At 42.5% G+C, this 27,392-nt stretch overlaps 1 protein-coding gene and 1 long non-coding RNA gene across 3 annotated transcripts in view; one reads left to right on the forward strand and one right to left on the reverse strand.

Annotated features, from left to right (window-relative positions):
• Window positions 1–27,392, reverse strand: part of ITGA9 (integrin subunit alpha 9) — a 360,075-nt gene that overhangs the window by 101,453 nt on the left and 231,230 nt on the right. The window contains exon 19 of the mRNA XM_074199051.1: window positions 26,013–26,163. Coding sequence (XP_074055152.1) covers window positions 26,013–26,163 — 151 coding nt within the window. The remainder of the gene's footprint in view (window positions 1–26,012; window positions 26,164–27,392) is intronic.
• Window positions 22,069–24,017, forward strand: LOC141496570 (uncharacterized). 2 transcript variants are annotated; one of them, XR_012471063.1, is made up of 3 exons: window positions 22,069–22,183; window positions 22,632–22,786; window positions 23,791–24,017. It is a non-coding gene; the product is annotated as an uncharacterized LOC141496570 (long non-coding RNA). The 2 variants fall into 2 exon arrangements; XR_012471064.1 differs by having other exon boundaries at window positions 22,069–22,176.

Genomic DNA, 27,392 nt, shown 5'->3' on the forward strand with positions numbered 1-27,392 from the left:
CTTTAGACTCCAGAATAAGATAGTTCATGAAAGTTCCCATGAAAAGAGTCTTGGCTCTGGAGTCAGGAAAGGACATGCTCCTGATTTTCAGTTTCATCCGGTCTCCGACACTTTCTGGTTGAGTGACCCTGAGTACTTACACCTCTATGAGGGTTCCCTCATGTGCCAAGGAAGGAGGAGAACTCCCAGGGCTCCTGCCTCACATGGTCTTGGGGAGATTCCAATGGGACCATCAAGATAAAGACCTTGCAAATGGTAAAGCTCAATATGAATGTCTCCTATGAGTATTATTATTATTAGGATGATAAATATAGAGCTGGAAGGGACCTTAGAGACCATTTAATCCAAATGCCTCATTTTACATGAAGGGAAACTGAGGCTCAAGGAGGTAAAGTGACTTTGTATGGATAAGACCATAGATTTAGACCTGGTAGGGACCTCATAGGCCATCCATGCCAAAGTTTTCCTTCCCCAATAATACATATAATGAAACTGAGGCCTACAGAGATTAAATGATTTTGTTTAAGGTTATAAAGCACATAGAGACAGAATTTGAATCATAGTCTGTGACTAGAATCAGAGTTATTTACACAGGCTTTCCTTAAGTCCCAAGAAGCTGCCTGAGAGACAATACTAGTCCTTGGTTCAGCTTGATTCCATGGCTATTAGAAATGTGTGTGTGTGTGTGTGTGTGTGTGTGTGTGTGTGTGTGTGTGTGTGTGTGTGTGTGTATAGGCTGGGGTGGAATTAAAGGTGGGACAATCTATCAATTGTTTTCTCCTGTCATTATAGTTTTTGGGGGTTCCAGGTCAATGGCCTTTCAAGGTCATCTACCCAAAGCTCCTGCCCTGTCCTCTTAAGTGATAAAAAGCAGGCTTGCTCCTCTTGGCACAGCTAATTCAGAACAACAGATTGGGCAGGGAAGACTCCCCACCTGCCCAACATTGGCCACTGATTGAGAGAACCGAAAAAGCCAATTTACCCATTGAGCCTCATCTACCAGGTGCCTCTTCAATTCTGAGTCTGAGAGAAGGTTCATTTGGTTCATTGCACTTTCTTTTCATCTACCTGGGAAGGCCATGCTTCCTGCCTTGCCATCTTCTGCCTCCACTGAGAGTAGCCCTGCCATCTTTGTCCAGAGCACAATGAAGGAGGGACATTCCCATCAGGCCCTTCTTCCTTTGAGGCACCCAGGGAAACCTCCTGTCTGGACATGGATGTTGGCTTGTTGTCTCTCCCATTAGACCATGAGCTCCTTGAGAGTTGGGACTGTCTGGCCTTTCTTTGTATCCCCAAGACTTAACATAGTGTCTTATTCCTAGCAGGACCCTAAGAAATACATGTTAATTGGCTCTTGGCAATTCCAGCCTTCAGCTCCATGTCTCCACGGTTTTCTTTACCCAATGGCTTGCAGCTCTTTGGACTGCTGAAGCTCCCTTTTGGCCCTGAACTATCCTGATTCAGAACAGGAAAAGCAGGGACCCTCTTTACTAACCTTCTTTGGGCCTTTTTCCAAAATCCCAGCTGCTTTCCTGATAGAAATCACTAACTGCTCCCCAGGGAAACCTTTCAGTGTTCCAGAGCTGAACAGGACAGGGTGTGGACCCTCCAGTTAAGGATGAATGTGTAGGTAGGGACACATAGGAACAGGAGGCAGATGTAACACCAAGTGTATGTGTGAGTGTTTTACCTGGACACACACAAACCAACAGGCAAAGTGGGGAGCTAGAGATCCCCATGTTTCACCAGTACTGACAAGTCACTCAGTGGGCCTCAGTTTCTTCATCCATAAAATGGAAAGGGGTAGAATTGGTAACTTCCAAGGTCCCTTCTAGATGTGAAGCTATGTGTCTAAAGTATCAAGATCCTAAGTGTATGAGGCAGGAAGAGAAGGAGGAAGTGACTTGTCCACAGTCACACAGTCACCAAGGAGCCAGGGAAGCCTTGGCCTCCTGCTTTTGCAACTGCCCAACTCACAGGTGCAGGTGCCTCTCTTAAACCAGCCTCTGATCCAAACCATCAGAGGAGAAGACTAGGAAGTGGACATGGCAGCCTCCCTGGGAGCAACGCATGTAGGAGGAAAAGCCCAAGCCAAACTATGTCCGCTCTGCCAAGGCCTCTACTGGACATCTAGAGCCAGCCAGAACCAGGCTCTCTCTCGTCTCAGGGCAGGGTCGGTCAGAGCTTTCCGACTAAGGAAGGAAATAGATATGCATCAATTCAAAGCATGAAATAAATTGTGCTTTGGGGTATTTCTTAACTCTCTCTTCTGCTCTAAGGAGAAAAAAAACAGAGTAGATGGCTCTTCTCCACCACCCTGGGGGTGGTCCATATTCTGTAGCTAGAGAGGGTCAGTGGCCTTGCCCTCAGGCCTTACCACATAGCCCACCAAGGACAACAAATACCTCAGGCTGGAAAGACAGCCTGCTGCCTAATATCTCAGCAGTTCTAAAGAGGAAGGGGTGGAGAATGTCCATTGGCACCAGATTTCCATTTCCTGCCTGATTCCATGATCTCATTAGTCCATGTGGAAACTCCGGGCCAGTAAGGACAATCCCATCCCCACCTCAAACAATTTTAATTTCCTACCTTGAATTTGGGGAGAAAAATGATTTCTATCTCCCTAAGGTGGCCTCCTCTCATGCCCTAGGACCAATGAACTAATCATTTGAGTCTTTTCAGAGAACACAGATGCTGACAATTCAGGAAAGGGCATCCAAGAAGGGACACCAGAGAGAGTTTGCCAGAAGGTTTGGCATTAACTTCTGGACCTAGCACTGGCCTTGGAGAGAGTTCCAATCTCAAACTAAACATTAGCTGTGTGATGCTGAGCAAGTCCCCTAACCTTCCCCTACCTCAGTTCTCTCATCTGGAAAATGGAGAGAATAACCAGGGATCAAATAAGCTAACTCATGCTGGATATTACCATGGTCGCCGTCATCATCATCATTATCATTATTGCTTGCAATGAATTTTTAATGGGTAGAAAATGACATATGAGAATTATTGCAAGGAAGTCATCCAAAAAATGAAGAGAAGAAACAGAAGGGCTTTTGAAAAAAACAATCAAGTGACCAAAACCAAGAGCAAAGCCTCTCCAAGGGAGGTGTAAGAATGGGAACATTAATCAAAAAAAAAAAAAAACCCTTGCCCTTGGCTTTCAAGCAACTTGCCCTATTAGGAACTCAAAGCACCTTTAACCAATGTGTCTGGTTACTCTACTCCTTCCTGCTGTCTTTGGGCCTGCATGTAGAAGGTTAAACTGCCAGAAAGCATGGAGAATGGGAAGACCTAATAGCAAAGAGTTGCTTCTCTAGCAACAGGAGTGGGCCCAGTTTTTCATCCAGGTGAAGTGAAAGGCTACTTCTTAAGCATGATGTATTTGGAGGAGGACAGAGAGGAAGACAGCTTTCCCCTGCCTTGCAGACCCTTTGACAACAATTCTATTTTTTTTTAGGTTTTTGCAAGGCAATGGGGTTATGGCTTGCCCAAGCTAGGTAATTATGAAGTGTCTGAAGCCAGATTTGAACTCAGGTACTCCTGACTCCAGGACTGGTGCTCTATCCACTGCACCACCTAGCTGCCCCGACAACAATTCTCAATCTGGGACTAGGAACTTTTAAAAAAATATTTTCATAACTATACTTCAATATGACTAGTTTCCTTTGTCACCCTGTGTGTTTTGCTTTCTACATTTGAAAACCATCTTCTGAGGCTTCACTAAAACTTCATGACAACAAAAGGGCTAAGAATTTTTACTTTGAGGGGAAAATCATTGAAGTCTCTACAGTGAGATAATCCTGTATTCAAATATATGGAAGTAGCCATTCAAGTTCAAAAATATATAATTAGCAATTTACCAAAAGATTCTTTTTAAAAATTATTTTTGACCAATTGTTTGAATTTTTCCATAGATGCAATAAAGGACAATAGTGTGGATTCAAGATCAGTTCACCAAAGCCTGATAGGCTGTGCAGTGGATAGAGTGCCAGGTCTGCAGTCTTAAAAACCTGAGTTCAAATCCAGTATCACACATATACTAGTTCTGTGACCCCAAACAAGTTGCTTCACTTATTTGCCTCAGTTTCCCGACCTGTAAAAGGATCATGATAGCACTTTCCTCCCAGGGTTGGGAGGAAGCCCAGTGAGATTATAATTATAAAATGTTTATTTAGCATAGTGACTAGCAGTTAATAAACATTGTAGAAATGTTAGTTCTTATCAGCTAGTAACATCTTCTTGAAAGATGAACCTCACAGCATGGTCTGGCCTACAGTTGACCATCATTTATAATGATCCTGGCAAAGGTGGCAGAAGCTACCACAGCAGGGAGTGATTTCCCATCCTTCAGGTCATAAGGCAAAAGCCAGAAGACCATTTGTATAGAGGACTGTGATTCTGGTAGGGGTTGGAGTCATATATATTCTATATCATGTTACTTTACCAGACATCAACTGAACCCTCAGAGGCTGCTTTCTGGATATTGGCAGAATTCAACAGAAATGGGAGATGCTGTAAAGGGAAAAGGTGAGAAGTCTAGTTGGGTTGAGATATAAAGAATACACAATAGAGAATATCATGGAATTAAAGACCCTGGAGTTCACCCCCAAGGCTTTATGGAACTGAGGCTAGGCAAGCCACATAAGACTCTTCTAGCTCGCCTATTAAAGACATGATGAAGGACCTAACCACAGCTGAGAAGACAGGAGGATCCATTGCTCCTGCCATAGCTCTGACAATTCCCACCTGCTCTCCTCCACTCAGGCTAAAGCAGACTCAAGGTTTCTGGTGAGTGGGTCTAAACTGCCCACATTCCGCAGAGCTGATTATTGACTCTGCTGCTGACCCTACATTTCATAAGAACAAGAAGGAGGAGGAGGAGAGAGAAGAGAAGGACAAGAGGAGGAGAAGAAAAAATAAGGAAGAAGGAGGAAGAGGAGAAGGAAAGAGAAAGAAAGAAGGAATGAAGGAAAGAAAGAAAGAGAAAGAAAGAAGGAAAGAAAGAGAAAGAAAGAAGGAAAGAAAGAGAAAGAAAGAAAGAGAAAGAAAGAAGGAAAGAAAGAAAGAGAAAGAAAGAAGGAAAGAAAGAAAGAGAAAGAAAGAAAGAGAAAGGAAAGAAAGAAGGAAAGAGAAAGAAAGAAGGAAGGAAGGAAATAAAGAGAAAGAAAAGGAAAGAAAGAAAGAAAGAGAGGGAAAGAAAGAAAGAAAGAGAAAGAAAGAAGGAAAGAGAGGGAAAGAAAGAAAGAAAGAGAAAGAAAGAAGAAAAAGAGAAAGAAGGAAGAGAAAGAGAAGAAAAAGAGAAAGAAGAAAAAAGAAAGAAGAAGAAAGAGAGAAAAAGAAGGAAAAGAGAGAAAGAGAAGAAAAAGAGAAAGAAGAAAAAAGAAAGAAGAAAAAACAGAAAGAAGAAAAGAAAGAGAAAGAAAGAAGGAAAGAAATAGAGGGGGAAAGAAGAAAAAGAAAGAGAGAAAGAAAGAAGAAAAAGAGAAAGAAGAAGAAAAAAGAAAGAAAGAAAGAAAGAGAAAGAAGAAGAAAAAAGAAAGAAGAAAAAGAAAGAAAGAAGAAAAAGAGGAAGAAGAAAAAGAAGAAAAGAAAAAAGAAGAAAAAGAAAGAAATAAAGAAGAAAGAGAAGAAAAAGAAAGAAAGAAGAAAAAGAGGAAGAAGAAAAAGAGAAAGAAGAAAAAGAGGAAGAAGGAAAAGAGAAAGAAGAAAAAGAAAAAGAAAGAAAGAAGAAAAAGAGAGAGAAGAAAAAGAGGAAGAAGAAAAAGAAAGAAAGAAGAAAAAGAGGAAGAAGGAAAAGAGAAAGAAGAAAAAGAAAAAGAAAGAAAGAAGAAAAAGAGAGAGAAGAAAAAGAGGAAGAAGAAAAAGAAAGAAAGAAGAAAAAGAAAGAAGAAAAAGAGAAAAGAAAAAGAGGAAGAAGAAAGAGAAAGAAGAAAAAGAAAGAAGAAAAAGAGAAAAGAAAAAGAGGAAGAAAAAGAGAAAGAAGAAAAAGAAAGAAAGAAAAAGAAAGAAGAAAAAGAGAAAAGAAAAAGAGAAAGAAGAAAAAGAAAGAAAGAAAAAGAAAGAAGAAAAAGAGAAAGAAGAAAAAGAGAAAAGAAAAAGAGGAAGAAGAAAAAGAGAAAGAAGAAAAAGAAAGAAAGAAAAAGAAAGAAGAAAAAGAGAGAAGAAAAAGAGGAAGAAGAAAAAGAAAGAAGAAAAAGAGAAAAGAAAAAGAGGAAGAAGAAAAAGAGAAAGAAGAAAAAGAAAAAGAAAGAAAGAAGAAAAAGAGAGAGAAGAAAAAGAGGAAGAAGAAAAAGAGAAAGAAGAAAAAGAAAGAAGAAAAAGAAGAAAAAGAGGAAGAAGAAAAAGAGAAAGAAGAAAAAGAAGAAAAAGAAGAAAAAGAGGAAGAAGAAAAAGAGAAAGAAGAAAAAGAAGAAAAAGAGGAAGAAGAAAAAGAGAAAGAAGAAAAAGAAGAAAAAGAAGAAAAAGAGGAAGAAGAAAAAAAGAGAAAGAAGAAAAAAGAAGAAAAAGAGGAAGAAGAAAAAGAGAAAGAAGAAAAAGAAGAAAAAGAAGAAAAAGAGGAAGAAGAAAAAGAAAGGAAAAAGAAAAAGAAAGAGGAGGAGGAGGAGGAGGGCTTTCTAGGGACAGGGCATCTAGGGTACAGCTCAAATGATAACCAGGATTTACCCCCGAATGAGCTTACATTCCACAAGAGAGAGGTCATATGGACAGATAAGTCAGAGGCATCCAGGTAGCCTAGAATAAAGAGGATTCGTCCTGGAATTAGAAAAACCTGAGTTTGGATCCAGCTTCAGATGCTTACTAGCTGTGGGACCCTGGACAAGTCACTTGACCTCAGTGTGCCTGTTTCCTCAATTGTAAAATAGAGATAGTAATATCTACCTCCCGAATTATCATAAGTTCAAAAGAAATATCTGTAAAGCATTTTGCAACATTCATAAATGTCAAACAGTAATAGCAATATGCATTTAGATCTGCCATATGTATTTTATATCTACCATATAAATTTATAGCCATCATCTATATTTTATATCATATATATATATGATGGATTTAGGAAGATAATAGACTTTGATTGGGGGGGGGATCTTATAAGCCATTTGATTCGAGCCCTTTTATTTTACAGATGAGAAAACTGAGGCAGACAGAGGTTAAGTGGCTGACCCAGGGTCACAGATCTGTTAAGTGTCTGAGGCATGATTTGAGCCCAGGTCTTCTGGACTATAATCCAGGATTCTATCTGCCCTGGGTGAGAGTAGTAACTGGAAAGGGTAAGAACAGCAATTTTGCTCAAAAACTCCCTTCTACCCTAAACTTTTCAACACCAACAATAATCACAGTTTTTATAAAAAACCGTAAGTTGTCAACATTATTTTCATGCAGACATGCACGCATGGCTACGTGGGCCCATACATATACATGGTGGCCTGATTACTATGTCTTTAAAAGTACAAGAGATGGACCTCAGTGTCGGGCAGCTTCTCCAAAGGGCTAAGCCTCTGAAGCCCTGGGACCCGGGCCCCTCTAACCTGCCTCAGGTCTCATGAAATCCTCGATCCATTGGCAATAAGGCCCAGAGAACAGAGGCCATTGAGCAGACCAAACACTCTTTCTGGGGGTCCAGAACAACAGGATAAGGGGCTCCCAGATTTCACATGGGGAGGAAGAGCTGGGAAATGCTACCTCACTGGGCCTGGAGGAAAGGGGTGCTTCAACCCTCATTAAAAAAACCCATTTCCCCTTGGCAACTGACAGTGGAGCACGTACCTCTGTCGAAGACAAAGATTCTCATATAAGGCCTCTTCTAACACTGGTCCAGGAAAATGATTTCTGGGCTCAGGAGACAAGAGAAAGGGAGAGGCCCGGGGGCTCCCGAGGTCCTGCCAACCCTAGGAAGATGCTCTAGGGGATGTCTCATGGCCTTGGGGCCATGGTCAGATGAAGCCCTTCAGACCAGTCACTGCTGGCCATTCTTCACTCCTGAAGAGGACCAGTGACATCATGGGGGTTGTGACTTGCCCGTAAATTGGGTTTAAGTGAGACAGAGTTGAACCAAGTCACTTCAAAGGAGAGAAAAGAACCCTGGGCTTGGAATCAGAGGATCTGGGTGTGAATTCTAGCTTTTCCACTTTCAAGTCAAGTCCACTAGTCACCATGAACCAAACTCTCAAGCACTTCAATCTAATGGGGAAAATAGCATGCCAACCACCATGCACAGGATAAATTGGATGATTAATGGACAGAGGAAAGGGGCCCTGGAGTCAGCGGGGTTGGGAAAGACTTCCTGAACAAAGTGGGATTGTAACTGGGATCTGAAAGAGGTCAAGGAAGGGAGGAGGGAGAGATGGGGAGGGGTCATGTTCCAGACAGGGACACAGCCAGTGAAAATAGAGTCAGGAACGGAGGGGTCCTTTGTGAGGCCCAGCCAAAGTGTATGAGGAAGGAGTGAGGGGGAAGAAGACTGTAAAGGTGGGTGAGATTAGGGTACCAAGGGCTTTGAAATTCAAAGGATTTTGTAGTTGATCCTGGAGGTGACAGGGAACTTTACTGATAGGTGAGATGGTTTGACAGGTCAGGAAAGGACAAGATCTCGATCCATTTTCTATGATTCTAGGCTCCTTCTCTCTCTACCTAAGTTTCTTCTTCTGTTACATGATATCATTAGATGACAAGACCACTCTAGTGTACTGCTGAGACTGCTCCCCTTCCAAATCAAACCCAGGTCTTTGGATAATTGGTTTCAATGAGCCAGGAATTCCAGAGGAGACGGGAGAAGGGAGCCCCCAATGGCTACAGGGGCCACCCCTACATTGTCTTCACATCATCAGATCTTTGCTACAGGGGGACTCCCTCATCAGAGCAGCCCCAACTCAACCACCATGATATTAGTACCAGGAATCAAAGCGGGGGCTCCATTGGCTTTATCTGGGATACACCTGCCAGACTTGGAGACATGCAGATACCGAAGCCAAGCTGAAAGTCACCAAGGGCGTCCTTTGTTCCCCTTTCAGTGTACATGCTTCTACCCCTTGGCTAGAGAAGCTTCCTGGGGGTAGCTTTTTTCTCAGAATAAACATCTGTGGAACAGCAGTGTGGACTTGCTATTAACCCAGGTGAGACATCCATCTCCCTCATCTCTGGTTGCCTCTTCTGCTTAAAGGCTGCCCTGAATTCTATGACCCCTGACCAAATATGATTTCTGATGATGTGTATCTCATTTCCCCAGGGAAGCTATAGATAGGACTGCGTTTCACCCTTCTCTGTAGTCCCAACTCACCTAGTGCTCTCATGGGCCTACCAAATTATAATCAACTCAATTGGGGGCAGGAGGTGAAAGAGGAAGATTCTGGTTTTGTTTTTTTATCCTTCCCAAGAGAGCTAAAGTCAAAAATATTCTCTTTCACAGAAGATTTTTGCAGCTCTATCCAACAGATACACCTCCCTTGGAAACATCTAGGAGAAGCCATGGACAGGAACTGTCCTCAGCATAAACCATGCTTCCATATGAGTAAGATGGTCCCTGGCCAGTCCCTTAACCTCATAGAACCCCAGATGACTCTCTGGGACTGTCGGATGAGGAATGGTTGATAATCTGAATTGTTTAGGTAGTCCCAAAACTCCTTGTGCCAATGAAGTCATGGGTCCAGACCCACCACCCACATGCCCCTTAAAAAATACTCTAATGTGCTATGGAGAAGCAAGGACAGAGTCCATCAAACAAGTGCCTTGGACTCAAGAAGATATAGGTTCAAACCTCATTTCAGACACTTTCTAGTCATGTGGCCCTAAGTAAATCCCAGAACACCCCAGAGCCTTAGTTTCCTCATCTATGAAATGGGGATAAAATAATACTAACAATGTCAGAGGATTATTATGAGAATCCAAAGGGAATGCATATAATGAACTTTGCAAATCTGAAAAATTCTATTAAAAATGGGAATTAGGGGGCAGCTAGGTGGAGCAGTGGATACAGCATCAGCCCTGGAGTCGAGAGGACCTGAGTTCAAATCCAACCTCAGATACTTAATAATTACCTAGTTGTGTGTCCTTGAGCAAGCCACTTAACCTATTGTCTTGCAAAAGCAAAAAAAGGGGGAGGGGGTTAATAACATTATTTTTCTTTCACCAATCTTTCAGAATCTTTCTTCTAAACACAGTCTTCCTTTGAAGATTATCAGGCAACTTCCATTTCCAAAGGCAGGCAAAGATCAATGTTTCTGTGACAGAATCACAGAATGTTCTATTTGTAAGGGACCTTTGCTGCCATATCCACAGACTAGCCCATATACAAAAGGAATTTCCAATAAAATAGCCAAGTGGGCAGCCAACTTCTGCCTGGAAACCTCCAGGAAAGGGGAACCCATTCACCTTCTGGACAGCTTTCACTGGGAGGGACCTGATTCTGCTGTCCAGTCTAAATTAACCTCTTGGAAACTTCCAACAGGTTCTACCCTCAGAGACCAAATAGCACAAGGCTTGGCACATGAGAACCTTCTAGTATAGAAAGATAGCAAGCTTGGTCTGATATCCCCTTCCCTACCCTCTCAGATCTTCTCCAGGTTAACCAGAGTCCTAGATTTAGAGTTAAAAACTAGGAGCTCAAGTTCTTGCTCTCTACTCATTCTTGATGTGACCTTTTCCAGGTGCCTCAGTTTACTCATCTGTAAAATGGGGGAGTTAGACCTGATCACTTCCAAGGTCCTTTCTAGATCTATGGTCAGAAAGCTAATGGAAGAGATAGAAAGTATATCACGAGATAGATACACAGATACAGACACAGATAGGCAGACTACCAGGAAAGATAGACAGACATATATAAATGTAGAGCTAGACAGATAAATATAGATGGATAGATAGGCAGATGGACAGGATAGATAAACAGATACATAGGTAGATGGATACAAATCTATATGGATAAATATAGATGGACAGATTAGCAGATACATGTAGGTACATGTGTACATATATGAACTTATATGTACATAGGTGCCTATGTACAAAATTTACATGCATATGCACTCAGACACACATACACACACACACACACACACACACACACACAAATTGGCCCAGAAGTTAGCACAGTTTTAAGCTTGTGGGAAAGTTATTATAAATTCATGGCTCTCAAGCTGGAAAGGGCCTTAGAGTCCAGCTAGTCTCACTCACTCATTTTTCAGGTGAAGAAACTGAGGCCCAGGGAAGAGAAATGGATTTTCTCAAGATCACACACACACACACACACACACACACACACACGATGCTCAAGACAAGTTTTATGTGGAACAAACCAGAAAATGCAATTCACTTCAATGAGCAATAGTCATGAGTGAAAAAAAGAATTCCTAATGGTCACCTCATTTTTACTCCACAATCCATGGTGAGGTCCTATTGATAAGTAGACTTCCTTAAGAAGGAAAGGAGAAATAACCTCGGTGTCTGGGGAGATTTGGGATGAATACCAAAACAAGATCCATCTTTCATTTGCTTTCTACTAGCTTCCCCTAGGATGTATAACTTCCTGGCAGACATGAGGAAATGCTGATTTTGGCTATGGCCCCCAAGTAATAGCCCTTGCATTTATAATAGTTTGCTGTCTCCCAAGGCACTACATATTAAAACACTAAGAGCCTATGGGGAATAGCCACAAGGAGGTGTTTCATAAACCTTGATGATCCTGGGGTGTTCTTCCCAGTCCTTCTAAGGGAGAGGATTCAGAAGAGAGCCCATGAATTTGGAAAAGGCTCCATCTGAGCCCCATGGGATTCTGATGCTGAAGCCACAAGTTCATGACTTTGGGGCAAGAGGATATTCTTGGCGTCCTGAAAAACGGCATAAAAATAAATTTCTGATGCCTGAAAGACCTAACTGGTTTGAGGGAAACACCCTGAGGAGGGGAAATTGGAATTCCTTCCCTAAAGTCCAAAAGGCGGCACCCTCTACCAGCAGCAAAGTGAACAGAGGCCTCCTGACCCAAGCTGGCCTCAGCGTTCCATGCCTACGGGCTCATCTCACATTACCCTAGTAACTCCCAAGTCCTCGTGCAAGAGTGAAAGGCGCCAGTGTCCTTCCAGCCAAGTCAAAGGAAGCCCACTTCCCAATGCCAAAGCCAATCTTCTGCTCTGCCGCGGATCAGAAAGCAGTCCGGCAGACAGGCAGGACAGCTCTGTCGTGGAAAGCTGGCCATATTCACTACTAGTCTGGAGCAGAACGCACAATGAGTTGGATTTCATGTTTTCCATAAGTTAAATTACCTTTGGGGACTATTTCATTGCAAATGAAAAAGGAGAAAGATTTGGATCTTGGGGTTTTTCCCACTTTTGCCTGAGATTTCATTGGAATGGGCAACTTTCAGGACTGAAACTCCCTCTACCCAGATAGGTCATAGACTTCTCTGTATTTGACTATTTGAAAGAAGACTCTGAGGCACAAAGTGATTCAACCACTCAGCAGTGGTCACACAACTAAGATTAATCAGAAGGAAGACTTGAACCCTGATGTCCCTAACCCTAAGTGATTAAACTCTTTACCCACTGTCATACAAATAGGATTAATCACGAGGGAAGACCTGAACCCAGATCCTCCTGACCCTGAGGTCAACTTTCTCATGGACAATGCCATTCTGCCTGGTGAAACTCTGCTGGATTGTCCCAGTGATCACTCCTCTAGTCCTCCTGAAGTTACCTTGCTGTTTACCTGGGAACACATCCTATACCCTTACATACAAACACATACATACACACACAGATACATTTGCACTCAAAGAAGATAGGAGAGGGTCTTGCAAAAGGTAGGATTTTAGGGAGAGGAATGAAACCTGGAGAACAAGGCGATAGAGCTAAGGAGAGAAAGCAGTCTAGGCATGGGAGACAGGTAGGGGAAATGCTCAAAAAAAATCAACACTAATAGGTTAGCTCTAATAAGGTAGTAATAATAACAGGAATAATTGCAAAATCTTACTCTTTGGGAGAAAAACCCCAACTTCCCCAGCATAAGAAGGGAGCAGAACATATATCAGGGTGTCTCAATAGGATATGACAGGAGACCCAAAAAACATTTCTTTTGCCTCCACATGAAGGGAGGTGTAATGTACCCAGAGGGAAGTGATGTTAGGAATACTGTCTTAAGGCCTACATCTCACACTTTAGCTTCAAGAAGCCGGGACATGTCCAGAGGAAGATATCCAAGTTGATGAGAGAGAATGAGACATACGACATCAGGTCAAAGGAACTGGTGGTGTTTAGTGCTGAGAAGGGAAAGCTTGGAGGTTGGCAGTTAGTGATGAGGGAGATGGACAGGGATGATGATGGTATTTAAGATGGTCAATGGGGGATCAGACTTTCCTGCTTGACTCCCAAAGGCAGAGCCGGGAGAGTGGGAACACTGGTCTAGATGAACTTTGGGGTCAAAATTAAGAAAGACCTCCTAACAGTTAATCTGACCAAAGGTGGAATGAGAGTTTTAGGAGCCATTGTCCCCTCCAACCCCAGCACCTGGAGGACTCAAATAGGCAGGATGAGGACTTGCCAGGTGTCCCCATCCAGACCTGACTTGGCCACTGAAGGCTCTTCCTGTTCTGATTGGATTTCTTTTTTTGGAAATAACATTAGGACACTGTTTGTGGGCCCACAACAAGGAAGGATCAAAGTCCTCCATCCAACCATCCAAAGGAGTTGTGAATCAATCATTTGTTGCTCTTCTTTCAACTGTCTCCTATTTGGCGGGCACTTGGGGAGCCTGCCTCTGGTCTGGGGTGACTTTTTTCACCTCCTACCCTTTTCCCTTGCTTCCTCATTGTGAGAGCACTGAAGACTTTCATCTTTATTTTGAGTTCACCCAGGGACAAGTTGATTCTAGGAATGAAAGGCCCAAATCCCAGCCTCCTGCCCCCTTTCCAGAATGCATTCCAGAGATCTATAGGCTCTGCAGCAGAGATGACCCTGGGAAGAGAGGTTTGGAGAGGAGAGCCTAGATCTGATTGCCAGGTGAAAATGAGCCTTGAACAAATAACATGTAGCCTGTTTAAGCCCAAAACCAATGGTTTCTTCACAGAGTCAAAGCCATCATCAGAGGATCTTAGTACAATGACTACCTGAAGCTGCTGAAGAAAACTAATCAATGAATCAAGAGACATTTATTAAGAACCTCCTATTACTAATCCCCATCATCCATATGGGCAAGGAGGTTCTCAGGATGAGTGGTAAGCTTGGAGTCATCTTGGATAAGTCACTTAACCTCTATGCCTCAGTTTCCTCATGTGTAAAATGAAGATGTTGAACCCTATGATTTCTGATGTCCTTTCCAGCTCTACATCCATGAGCCTTTCCCCTATGGCACACAGGAGCCTCTCCTTTCATTTAATAGCAGAAGAGATACAAGAAATATTCTGGGGAATAGAAAACATTGGGCAAATTTCAAGAATAATGTAGAAGAAAAAGAAGATTGTGTTTGGGCTCAAATCCCTATGTATTACTTGGACATAACTGAATGCTATCTAGGAATGGTGAGCTCATCAAAAAGGCCAGGCCCCAGAAGTGTTTCCTGGCCACTGGTCAACATTCTCTTGAAATCTTGGAATCTAATGGACAGATCTCCCAGGAGTCAAGGGTTCCAAGTCCTACACAACGGTGTGTGAAGATGGAGAGCAGAGGGCCCAAAGTGGGAGTGGGAGTGGGAGTGGGAGTGAATGTCCTCAATTATTATTCCGGTTTTTAGAGACATCCTTGAAAATGAGAAAATGGATACCTGAGGGCATCCAAAATACACTGGATTTGAGGTCAAGTTATTTCAATCCAGCCTCAGCCTTGGGCTACATGTGTAATCTTGAATAAGCCATGGCTTAGAACCAGGAAGGCCTACGTTCAGATCTCACCTTGGAGACTTATCAATCGGTCCAGGTGACCTTGGACCCAGCCTTGCAGGGATGACTGCTTAGACCTTGAGCCCAGAGGAAGGGCTTGAAGGCACTCTACCGGCAGGGGGGAGTGGGTGGTAAGAGCTGTCTGGCCTGGGTGTCTAATGGAAAAGCCCATTCATGACTACATCAGCTCCGAAAGAAACGACAACCAGCGGCAGCCTCGGTCCCAATCCTGCATCAGGAGCTTGGCCAACTCCATACACCACTGTAATGAGGAGGTAATGGGGCCCCCTACCACATCTCAGCATGATGTCACCGATGCGTTCCTGTTAAGTTAAGAGCCTGGCACCTAAGAGGCAGCCCTGACAGGTCCAGAATCAGGAAAAGGAGAGGATGGGCCCAGTTTTCTTCAAAGAGGTCTTCTAACTTTTCAAGCAGCTATAGCGCTGGATGTTATTAGAACCAAAAAAATTGTTTAAATTTGACATTTCCCTCCAGAGCTAGAGAGGACTGCAGAGGAAAACTGCCTTTGGAGAGGATGAGGCTTTGAACAGACAAGGACGCTGGCAAGGGGAAGAGGCCTCCCTGAGATGACTTCACGACCATTCAGACCTGCTCCTGAGCTCCCACGTTAGTTCAGAGGAGCTTTTTTGGAGGTTCTTGAGGTCCTTTGGCAGGAGCTTATTTTCTTCTGCCATCCTGCGGCTCGGTGGAGGGGGGGGAGGTTAGACACAGGCCCCATTCAAATAATTCCCTCCTTCTGATACTGATCTTTCTGAGGTGGTGCAGTCAATAAAGCATTAAGCCCAGAGTCAGGAAGAGCTTTTAAAAATCCAGCCTCAGATATTTATAATCTAAGGGACCTTGGGCTAGGGACTTAACTTCTGTTTACTCAGTTTCCTGATCTGTAACTTGGGGATTACTAGAGCACTTACCGCTCAAGATTGTTGTGAAGATTAAATGAAAAAAGAATTGTTAAAGCTTAGTGTTTGGCCCACAGGAGGCACTAAATAAATTAAAAGTTGTTATTGTCATTATTATTCATTGCCATTTGTAAGCTAGAAGCAAAGTAGGCACCCATGAATGGGTGAATAGTTGGACAAAATGGGGTCTATGAATGGAGGCAAAAATACTTGGGATGGGGGCGGCTAGGTGGCGCAGTGGATAGAGTAGCGGCCCTGGAGTCAGGAGGACCTGAGTTCAAATCCAGCCTCAGACACTTAATAATTACCTAGCTGTGTGACCTTGGGCAAGTCACTTAACCCCATTGCCTTGCTAAAAAAGCTAAAAAACAAATGCTCCCCTTGTTTTGTATCCACCTACACAGAAATTTAACAATGATAGTCCTGGAAGACAGATAAGGAAGCAGACTATCATCCTCCTCCCAACCCAGATGGAAACTTCACAGACCAAATGTCTCCTAGACTTGTTGGATGAGGTTTTGGTGTCACTAGTTTGTGCATGAACATTGTTGTTATTATTGTAATTGTTGCTACAAAGGAATCTTTGATCTGGCAAGAAGGACCAACCCTCTGGTTCATATCAACATGAATGATAAAAAAAAAAACCATCAGAAAGGGGAAGCGACATTGTCATTGACCTCTACAAGATGGCGGTGGTGGAGGTAGTAGTAATGGACATTTAGAATTGTTTGAAGGTTTGCAAAGCATTTAACAAATGTGATCACTGGATCCTAATGGCCACCTGTGAGGTGGGGAGTACAGGTATTCTTTTCTCATTTTACTCAAGAAAAGGGAATCAGCTTGGAGATGAGAAGCCCTAGGTTCAAGTCTTACTACTGACACATCCTGGCTACATGACCCAGGCTAAGTCATCTAACTTCTCATTGTCCTAAGTATCTAAAATGGAGTCACAGAGAACATGCCAACATTCAAGGGGAGAGTTTCCTCATCTCAATGCCAATAAAACCACAAGTCCACTCCTCAAGCCTTAAGCTCAAGGGTTAATCTTATAGATGAGTAAAGTGAGCCTGAGAGAGATGAAATGTTTTACCCCAGATTGCACAGCTAAGAGATGTCTGAGGCAGGATTCTAACGTAGGTCTTCCTGAGTCCAAGCCTAACACTCCACTGACTATGCCACGTGAATGGTGATTGGGTTACGACCTTCACCACCTTCAAGCAAAAAATTCAAACATCCAAAGACAAGATAGTCATACCAACAAAAAGCAAGAAATACACCATTAGCTCCATTGTTTAACCAACTGTGTCACATATGTGTGCACACACAGATAGTCTGAACCGAAAGAAACATATAGAGATATTTCTCCATTTGTTCATTCATGTATTCATTCATTTATTCATTCATTTGTTTATTTATGTGCTCATCTATGTGTGTCCCTCAATTAGAATAGGAGCTCATTGAGGGCAGGGATTATCTCCCCTTTTTCTTTTTTGTATTCCAGAACTTAACACCATGTTTTCTGGGAAGGCCCATACTAAGTGTTAGTAAATTTTTTTCATTTTTTCTTTTATTCATTCACTACCTGCATGTTTCATCGATGTATGTATGTTGCAGATCATGCCTTGTGTGCATGCATGCATGCATGCATGCCTGTGTTGAAATGTGTGTGGACATGTGTATATTGTGTGTCCACATGTGTCTATAAACTAAGGCTGACAGAGCTTAAACGACATGCCCAGGGTCATCTGGTTTGTGAGTATCTAGATGTATTTATGCACACATATATCTTCTTATATGGGTCTACTGGGTGCATAGATGGGTGTATTTCTCTATTTCTATGTGTTCTCATGTATGTATCGTCATATATTTTAAATGTGTTTATGCCTGTTTGCATGCATATGTATATATGTCTAAATGCATGTGTACAAGAATATATATTATGTATATGAATGTTTGTGTGTATCTCAGCCTCAGTTTCCCCATCTGTAAAATGGAGATCACAAGAGCATCTGCCTCCCAAATAAGATTGCACAAAGAAAATACTCTGAGAATCTTAAGGGGCTATTCTCAGATGTGAGCTACCACGCACAGCGGGATCCCATCCCTCCTCCACTGGGACACAGACTTCTAACCTCATGGGTCATCCCTTTTGCAGCACCGTGATACAATCAGCACTATGGACAGAGATTGAGGCTGAGGTCAAGCCATCAAGAAAACAGGCCTCCTCCTCCTCCTCTGCACCCCAAGTACAGGTTCCTAATGGGAACAAAGGTTTCAGCCCAGTGACAGTGGGACTAGTGCCCCAGAGCTGCCATTTTTATGATACAGTTTTGTGGACCAGCATTTGAAGGAATCCAGCACCAACAATGACTATGCCTGAAGTTTAGGCGGGCCACCATTGGGAGGTAGTCATTTGTGGCGTGGTTCCCTCTGCAGCCCTTGTTCTTGGAGCATCACAATTAGGACATACATAGATGTCAAAATATCAACTTTCTATAAAAATGGTGTCTGTTTTCCTGATTCAGATACTTCCTAATTCTGGATAGCTAGGCAACACAGTGGATAGAATGCTTGGATCTGGGGGAGGCCTGAGTTCAAATTCAGCCTCAGACACTTGCTGGCTGTGACTCTGAGCAAGTCACTTCACCCTGTTTGCCTCAGTTTCCTCCTCTGTGATATGAGCTAGAGAAGGAAATGGCCAAGCTCCAGTGTCTCTACCAAGAAAACCCCCAATGGGGTCATGAAGAATCAGACATGACTGAACGACTAAACAATTTCCTGACTCTGAGCCCAGCTCTCTATCCACTGTAACAGAATGCAACAATAGAAACCAGACATCGAACAGGAAACCTGAATTTCGATTCATTTAAACTAGCACTTATGAAGTCTCCTGGCTGTTTGCCCCACATCAAATTCCATCTCCCATCTCCCAGCCTTTGCCCTTGCAGACCTTCATACCTGGAATGCTCTCCTTGCTCGTGCCTCTTGGGGGGCTTCCTCCAAATTCTACCTTCTAACGGAAGTTTGCCCGCTACCTCCACCCCAGCGTCTCCCAGGATGCCTCCTCTAAGCTTATCTTCCATTTGTTTTGCAAGTGCATTCTTCCAAAGTTCTGTAGTTGGCGGAAAATATCCTCTTGACCCTCTAGAGTTATTTCCACAGTTCTGTTTAACATCACTTTTTAAAGGAGGGGAGGGTCCACAAAATTCAGGTTCGATTTTTTTTTTAAGTCCTAATCTTGGCAGCAAAAAAAAAAGCTACATTCAAATTTTCTCTATCCTAGATTTAGAGCTGGGAAGACCCCTAAAGCCCCATTAGTCCAATCCCTCATTTTACAGATGAGGAAACTAAGGCCGAGGGACATCAAGTGACTTGCCCAAGGTCACAGAATCAGGTACAAACTGCTGTTTGACCCTGAAAGGACTGCAACTTGATCCTTCCTATCTTTCCAATCCTTTACTCTGCTCCATGCACTCGATCTCACAATGCTGCCTTTCTTCCTATACCTTAATTATATATACCTCTCACCTCCCTGCCTTTGTCCTGTCTGTCCTACCCCAACCTGGGCCTAGAGTCAAGATGACTCCTCCAGCCTCGTACATTAGCTTTGTGACCCTGGACAAGTCACTAAACCTCTGTCTGCCTCAGTTTCCTCATCTGTAAAGTGGGAATAATAGTAGGACCTACCTTCCAGGATTCTTGTGAGGATCAAATGAAGTCAAATTTGTAAAATGTTTAGTACAGTGGCTAACACATAATAGGCGTGATAAAAATGTTAGCCACCATCATTATTATTATTATTATTATCAGCATCATCGCTATTATTATCTTGGAACATTGCCTATAATGCCCAATTTTTTTTTCCTTCCTTACTTTTGCTGAATGACTTTCCCAGGGAAAAATACATTTAGAAATGTGAATGATACAAAAATTAAATGATATCTATAAAACTTAAATATCTGTTATTATTAACAACAACAACCAAAAAAAAGACCTCACTCTGCTTTAAAGACAGTTTAGTAGAGAGCTAGGAAGATCTGGGTTCAAGTTCTGTCTCTGATACTAGTTGTAGGACTCTGGGCAGGTCAGATAACTCATCTCAACCTCAGTTTCCATAGCTGGTAAAATGAGGATAATTGCAACAATTTCACTGGGTTGTGATGGGGGTCAAACGAGATCATCCACACAGAATATTTTGCAAACTTCAGAATGTTCTATGTCAACCATTATTAGTATAAGCTATAAGATATAGTATTATATCAGCCATAAATGTCAACTGCAACATAAAGACATTTCCAGATCTGAAGACAAAGCCGCTCCAATAAAACATTGTGCCAAGGAATGATTTAAAAAGGATGTCTGCCCTCCTGCCCCCATTAGAGTCAGCCATGGGGAGTGGTCAGGGTCCCTGCCCCCAGCAGAGTCAGCCAAGGGATATGGTCAGGGTCTTTCTCATTCCAGAATGGACCTTGGAGACTTTGCTGCCAGGGTATTTCCCAGCCAGTGAAATGTGCCCATCCAGTTTGGATGAGTGTAAGTTGGATCTTGTTTTAAAGAATAAGCTTTAAGGCCAACAGGAGGAAGATGGGCCTAAGGTAAGCCCAGATCACTCAGCAGGAGGCCAGGAGAGGCCAGTGGAGGGAGGGGACAGAAGTGAGTGTTAAAAAAAAATAAGGGGGATTCTCACTCCTACTGTCTACTCAGTAACTTCCAATCAGGAAGCTCCTAGTAAGACACCAAAGGCTTAGTGAGCACTGGATTAGGGAACAGAAAGGAAAGGTCACGTGGAATGTTGGGAACGATGGCTTATACATTGTCTTAATATAAACAACTACCCTCGTATGTATGTACATTGTGTGTGTTTGTGTGAGTATGGAAAGAGAAAGGGGAAAGAGGGAGGGAAGGAGGTAGAGAAGGAAGAGGAAAAGGAATGCTATAAAGATTGAATTAATTACACATTTATTAAATGCCTTCATCCTAAGACTGAGTGCTCAGGAGACAAATACAAGTAACAAGATTTTACCCTCAAAGAGCTTACATTCTAATGAGAAAAGTCAATCATAAGAAAGCTAAAAAGCAAAGTTGGGGAGACCTTAGGGAAGAGGGGTAAGAGTCGAGAGACCCCACAACTGACCAGGGTGGAATGAGCATTGTGGGTACAGTTGCTTTCTCAAGTAGAGGTTCCAGAGAGGAGCTCACCAATGCTAGGAAGGAGGTCCAGGAGTGAGAAGGCTGCTGGGATGGAGTGGGAAGAATCTGGAGAGCCAACTGCTAAACCAGGTTAGACTTGGAGTCATGAAGACCTGGGTTCAAGTCCAACCTCCAAGACTTGTCAGCAGGTTGACCATAAATGTCTCCTAACCACACTGAGCCTCAAGCAACTCTCTAAAACTTATCTACTATGTCATAGGAGCCTCCTTCAATGCAAAGATCCCATAGTTGGATTCTCCACTTCCCTGACCAGACTATGCCTATGCCCCAAAGGACTTACTTAGCCCTTTCACCTCCAGAAAGTGATGACTTGGGATCCTGACTGGTCATTCCCTCAGTCACCTGGTACAAGGACATCTGGCTCTACCCATGCCCTGCTCCTCAGTCTTCTTCTCACAGTTACCTCCAAACTATCATCGATCATTGTTGAACTATAATCAGACCATTACTTCTATTGCTCCTGGATAGGTCATGTCAACCCATATTTCTGGGGCCTCATCCACCAACTCAGTAGCTTTCCAGGCAGTCAGTCACTATTTATGAAACATTTGTGGCATTGGCCACCATGCTAAATGTTGGGGACACAAAAACAAAAGGCAGTCCCTACCCTTACAATCTAAGGGAAGAAGGAACATGCAAACAAGACAAACAAAATAAATCTGAGCTAATCTCAGGGAAGGCTCTGGTTTTGAGTGGGATTATGAAAGGCTTCCTCCAAAGAAGACAGAGAAGAGGATTCAGATAATGGTCTAAAGTCAAGGAAAATCACCAGAATCAGGAAATGGATTGCATTGTGTGAGGACCAAAAAGGAGGTGACTGTCACTGGAAAGCAAGACACCCCTTCCTGACCACCACAACTCTAGAAGAGATATTTCTTTCATTAGAGAGTATTTCTTGAAAAGGCAAAGACCTTTGGATTTCCTACTCCAGTGTTAGCACATTTCTTGGTACATAATAAACGCTTGATAATTTCCTTCATTGATTCTTTCCAAAATCCATTCATCATATTCCATTATGCTGAAACAGCTGGATACAGAGTGTGTAGGCAACCCTCTTTTAGAACATAGACACTCAAAGGCTCCCAAGTAAGCTATATACATGTGCACAAATTTACCGGGGCTCCCCTTCTAAGAAGATGAGAACCTGGACTCCATTTATCTCCTGGCACCATCTTGAGCAGCCTCTTGAAAGTGAGAAGTAAGAAATAGCTAGGAGAATGAAAATGACCTTTCTGAAGCCAAAACAGATAATCCATAGACTCATTTTACAAGAAAAACAAGTCCCTGCCCCTCCACTCCTCTTGTCATAAAGAATAAGCCTCAGAAATCCCCCAAAGCCAATTTTGTTCTTAACAACCTATAAAAGGAGGCTGTGGGCAGTGGTTAACAGGAAACTTAGAGCACTCTTCAGAAGGGCCCAGGTATGAGCTTCCTTCATAACAACACCCCCTGCTACAGAAGTTTTGTAGTGCCATAACCCAAGGCTGAGACAAGGAACAGTCAGAGAATGCTGAAGAGGGTGGGAAGTTTGTTTTTTAAATTGTCCTTAGCATCCTTCACCAACTTCTGAGTTTTAGGATTCTTCATGTTCTTCTCATACCATAGTGCGATTTTCTTTTATTTATCCTTAGATATTATCCTTGCAGGGAGAGAGGAAGGTCAAATGAGGAGGTGGAGGAAGGGATGGAGCAATGGATGGATGGATGAGCAGACAGATAACACAAGAAGTTCAAACAACTTGAGAGAATTAAATGAACAAAATGGAAAAAAGTCTGGGAGATAAGATTGGAACCAAATTAATGTATGTCGAATTAATTGCAGGGACAAATTTATTACTGAAAAGATGGATAGAAAAATCAATATAAGTGAATCAAGTAATGGAAAATGAAGTTTTAAACAGATAATTCTAAATTAAATGTAAAGCGTTTAAATTCCCCAGTAAAGCAAACAAGAATGGCAAAATAGATAAAACAAACTAAATTTGCTAAGGCCATGCAAAATGAAAATGGCTAAAGCAAATTAGTCTATTAAGTCTATTAAAAATGGAAGCTTTAATAACATTATTTGATAGACAAAAATAAAAATTCACAACATCAAAAGAAATAAACAGAGAAACTATACTATATTTAAAGGCATCATAGACAAAACAATTATCAAATATATACGGACCAAAGGGCTCAGTATTTAAATTTATAAAGGAAAAGCCAACTGAACTGCCAAAAGCCTTAGACTCATACTGTTTTCTTTCATTTGTTTTTGAGGTTAGGTCTTCCTATATGGGCCAAGCTAGCATTTCAACAACCACTCACCAGGCTAATCCCACTGCTGATTGGCCAGGGAGCATTGACTTGCTCTATAGTATTCTGGGAACCTCCTTAGGCAGCCCAGTGATTCACTGCTCTCAAGGGTTCACCATATTGTTGTCACACTTAGCGTGGATTCCTGATTGACTTTGGACTCTGAAACTCAGGACCTATGATCTCCAGGGACTCCTCAATTTCACCCTTCCCATTAGCATGTATTATTACAGATAGCTGCTGCCATATCTGGCCTTCCTAGTTCTTCACAACCTGACATATCCTGACTAGGCTATCTATAGGTCTTTTTACTCATCAAGGACCCTCATATTCTTCTCAGGGAATCATAGACACTTAATTCATACAATCAAGATGGCTATTATTATTATTACCATGACCTGGGACAATCTAGCCATGTGTGAGCCTAAAACATCTTAAATACATAAAACCACATATTTTCACATTTTTTCCTAACTCCCTGTGAAATTTTGTCTCTGTTTACAAAAAGTCATTGAGGAAGATGGTGCTTTGCCACACTTTCGTCAGAGGGATCCTTGCTTAGAAATCCTGCTTCACTTTGAGTTCAAAGCTCCAGTCACTCATGTCAAAAGACAAAGGAGCCAGCCAGCAGGAAGAAGCCATGCTGCCTATTCAACCTGTGCTCTCCAATCCAGGTATTTTTATCTCCAGAGCTACGAAATGGTAAAGTAATGCTGGCAATTACAGACAAAAATCAAATGCCAGCCTACCTATTTCAATTATAGCTACAATAAAATCTCAGAAAGAGTACCACCTCCCAATTTCCTGGATCTTTCTAACAAAGAGACACTTCACACTTCTTTTGACTATTGTTAAAACTGTGTGTGAGGAGGCTGACCACCTTCCCAAAGTGTTAAATTTCTGGAAACAGAATGTTTACATTTGGAAAATCCCAGGGGCTCTGGTGACTGTACCAGGAAAGGGGGAAGGGAGGGGAAGTAACATGTCCATCAAGACTGTGAGAAAGAGCCCTGGGCTGCTCAATTTCCCAAGAAGTCCTTGACCCAAGAGGTGCCCAGAGAGGCTGAGGGGAGTCTATAAATGAGGCCTGGTCCAGATTCACAAGCAGCCTGGCTCTTTCCGCAGGCTACCCAGGTCAAGTCTGGGCCCTTTGAAAACTGACAGAAAATGAAAAGCAGCAGTGGCCCATGGAGAGGATGTCACCATAATTGGAACTGCTTCTTTCATGATTATTTTCCTATTAACTCCCATCAATCCTTTGTTTTAAACCCTGCTCCCCTCCTCCTTCCATACACACAGGGCATATTTGTCAAAAGAACACTTTCTCCCTTTAAAGGTTACTTTTTTTAAAAGTTGTAACATAAACTTTCATTTTAAAAGGGAATCCCATACAACGCTTCCTTTTCACTGTTTTAACCTATGAAAGGGATGGGCAAGGGAACTGGGAATGGAGGATGGGAAGAAACTACTAAGCAACTTAACGTTGATCTCCAATCTCTGTGCTCTATCGGGCTCTGGGACCACCTGGTTGGGAGGAACTACAGAGACCATGAAGAACAATGACTGCCATATTGGTAGTTAGACGGGCTCAGAAACAAGCCCTCCCATTATCAATCTGTATCATTTGAAGGAAGCCATTTTATCTCCTTCTAACTTCAAACCCATCATCCTATGAACTCTATAGCATAAGCACCAACTCCGATCAGAGCAAAGAATGTTTGCAGTTGATTTTTTACTATTTTTCCCTGACTGAGCATTTATCAGCATGGTCTTCTCCTTTTCTGTGGTCATCCTAAACGTCTTCCTGGTTTTCCAAACCTAAGTTTTCCTGTGAAAGACTATCTCAGCTCCAACAAATACTCCCTTATCCCATCTGGCAGCTCCTTTCATTTCTGGCTATAATTTTCTATATTGGGAAATATCATTCCTAGAAGGACAATGTGGCAAGACCATGTTCCCTGCTCTAAAATCCTCTGATTCTCTTTAGCAACCTTAGGATACCCTCATTTCTACCTTGTGAACCTAGGAGGCATGGTAAGAGTTTAAGGGAATGAAACCCTAAACCCCAACCCCTGGAGATCTGTGGATCCAAGGTTCCAAGGAATTTTCCTGAGGTAACATAAAATCAAATAACTTGCCCAGGGTCCTTCAGCTAGTATGTATGTATGTATGTAAGACAGGATTTGAACCCAGGTCTTTCTGACTCCAAGTCCAGTGCCCTATCCACTACACCAAGTTCCTTCTCCCTTCTTTGCCCTTCATCATCTTACTCTGGAGATACTGATACCATCCAAGAGTTTGGAAGACAGATAGTACCCTCATATCCTTTCCATTTTTACCCCTGTCTCCTGCCCTGGGTTCCCATCCTGGGGAATCTCATTTAGATCATACTGTCCTCCTTTGGGTGAGTTAAAGTACCCAAAAAGACTGATTGTTTTGTATCGCTACCTAGTCTAATTCTTTGATGAAACCCCCTCCCTTTAAATCCAAGGGCAACTGTGACAAACTAGGGCACCTCTCAACAGTAATTATAATATCAACTTTGGCTCTATCTGAATCAACATCCAAGTAGTGAAATAAAGTCATTCTCCTGCTATGGAGTCAAACATGTACATTCAGGAGGAGATCAAGATATCACGTGTGGTGACATCAAGTACCTGGATAGAGCAGGATCCTGGATCTGGGGTCTGGAATGGGGCAGGGTCACATGTGGGGGTTGGGCAGATTTACCTTTTGCCACATGTTGATGAAAAACAGCTCTCGAGAAACATTGAAGGAGACGTTGGCATCGTAGGCATCATCCCCCAGGTTGGAGATGGATATGTTTAGAGAAAGATTCTTCACAGCTCCCAGGGCCAGGTATGGTGTTTCTGCGTCAACTCTGTAATCATAAATAGAAAGATGTTGGCGTAGACCAACAAGGTTCCTGGAAGAAGTGACAGGTGTTGGAGATGCAGGCAATCCCACTTTATGGAAATTCTCATTATGCAAATTCAACCACCCATAATGGATTCTGAAATTCACATTCCAAAAATCTTGTCCAAATTCACTTTGCTGTACAATACTATACTTCCTGTCTTTGACAAAGTGTTCCACGGCCTCCTACCCCCAACCAAGAAGCCCTCCAAGTCAAAGCAGAGGACAGACTAGGGAAAGCTCACAAGGGCCCGATAGGCATCTCTTCTTCAGGATCAAAAGTGTTTATGAAAGTGCTTTAAATACTGAAGTATTCTGATCAATAATAATGAGATGATCCTTTTATGAGAAGTCAAAATCTTAATTTTGTATTGTTTTCTAGATGGCCACGATACACAGAAGTTACTACACCAAGTAGGATTAATATTAGATTAGGAATTCATTGAGAGAAGCGACTGGCTTTTGTCTCTTTTTGCATCCTTAACACTTAGCACAGGGCCCAGGACTTAGTAGGTACATAATGTTTATTAATTAATTGATATTGATTTGAGGTGAAAAGCTTTTTTGCAATCTTAAAATGCTATATAAATACCAGTTGTTAGTATTCCATATGAGTGAAGGAGGAGCGCTATAGACATGGTATTTCATTCATGTAGGAAAATCCAGATAGAGAAATTCCCTTCATAGGCGCTGACCGTTGATTGGACAGTAATGTCTTAGAACGCTGACTTCAGCTCTGAGAGGTGTCTTGGTCACCTAGTCTATTGTCACATAAGGGTCAGAAGCAGGACTTGCATCAGCTTCCAAGGCTGGTCTTCTGGGCACATCCTCAGCCAGTGATTCCTTGGCTTCACCCTGCAAGTCTGCCACTGCCATGTCCTTAGAAGAGAATACCAGATACTGTGACTGTGCTTAAGCCAAGATGCCAGCCTTTGGAACATGCCATCCTTAGTGGTGAGAGCATGGGAACAAATTCAAATAGCCCAGCACATTTCACCAGTATCCAACCATCTCCCAACTGGCTGTCACCATGTCAGCCCTGCCCCTCTCATTCACCTATTACTCCATACTATAATCAATTCAACACTCCTATTGCTACCAGAAAGGGGGCATCCAATATCACCCCTGGGATTAGAATGTAAGCTCTCTGAAGAAAAGAAATGTATCGACATGGTGCTCACAACATAAAACAAA

This window comes from Macrotis lagotis, chromosome 8 (genome assembly GCF_037893015.1).
Source record: "Macrotis lagotis isolate mMagLag1 chromosome 8, bilby.v1.9.chrom.fasta, whole genome shotgun sequence".
In the NCBI taxonomy this organism is placed as follows: Eukaryota; Metazoa; Chordata; class Mammalia; order Peramelemorphia; family Peramelidae; genus Macrotis; species Macrotis lagotis.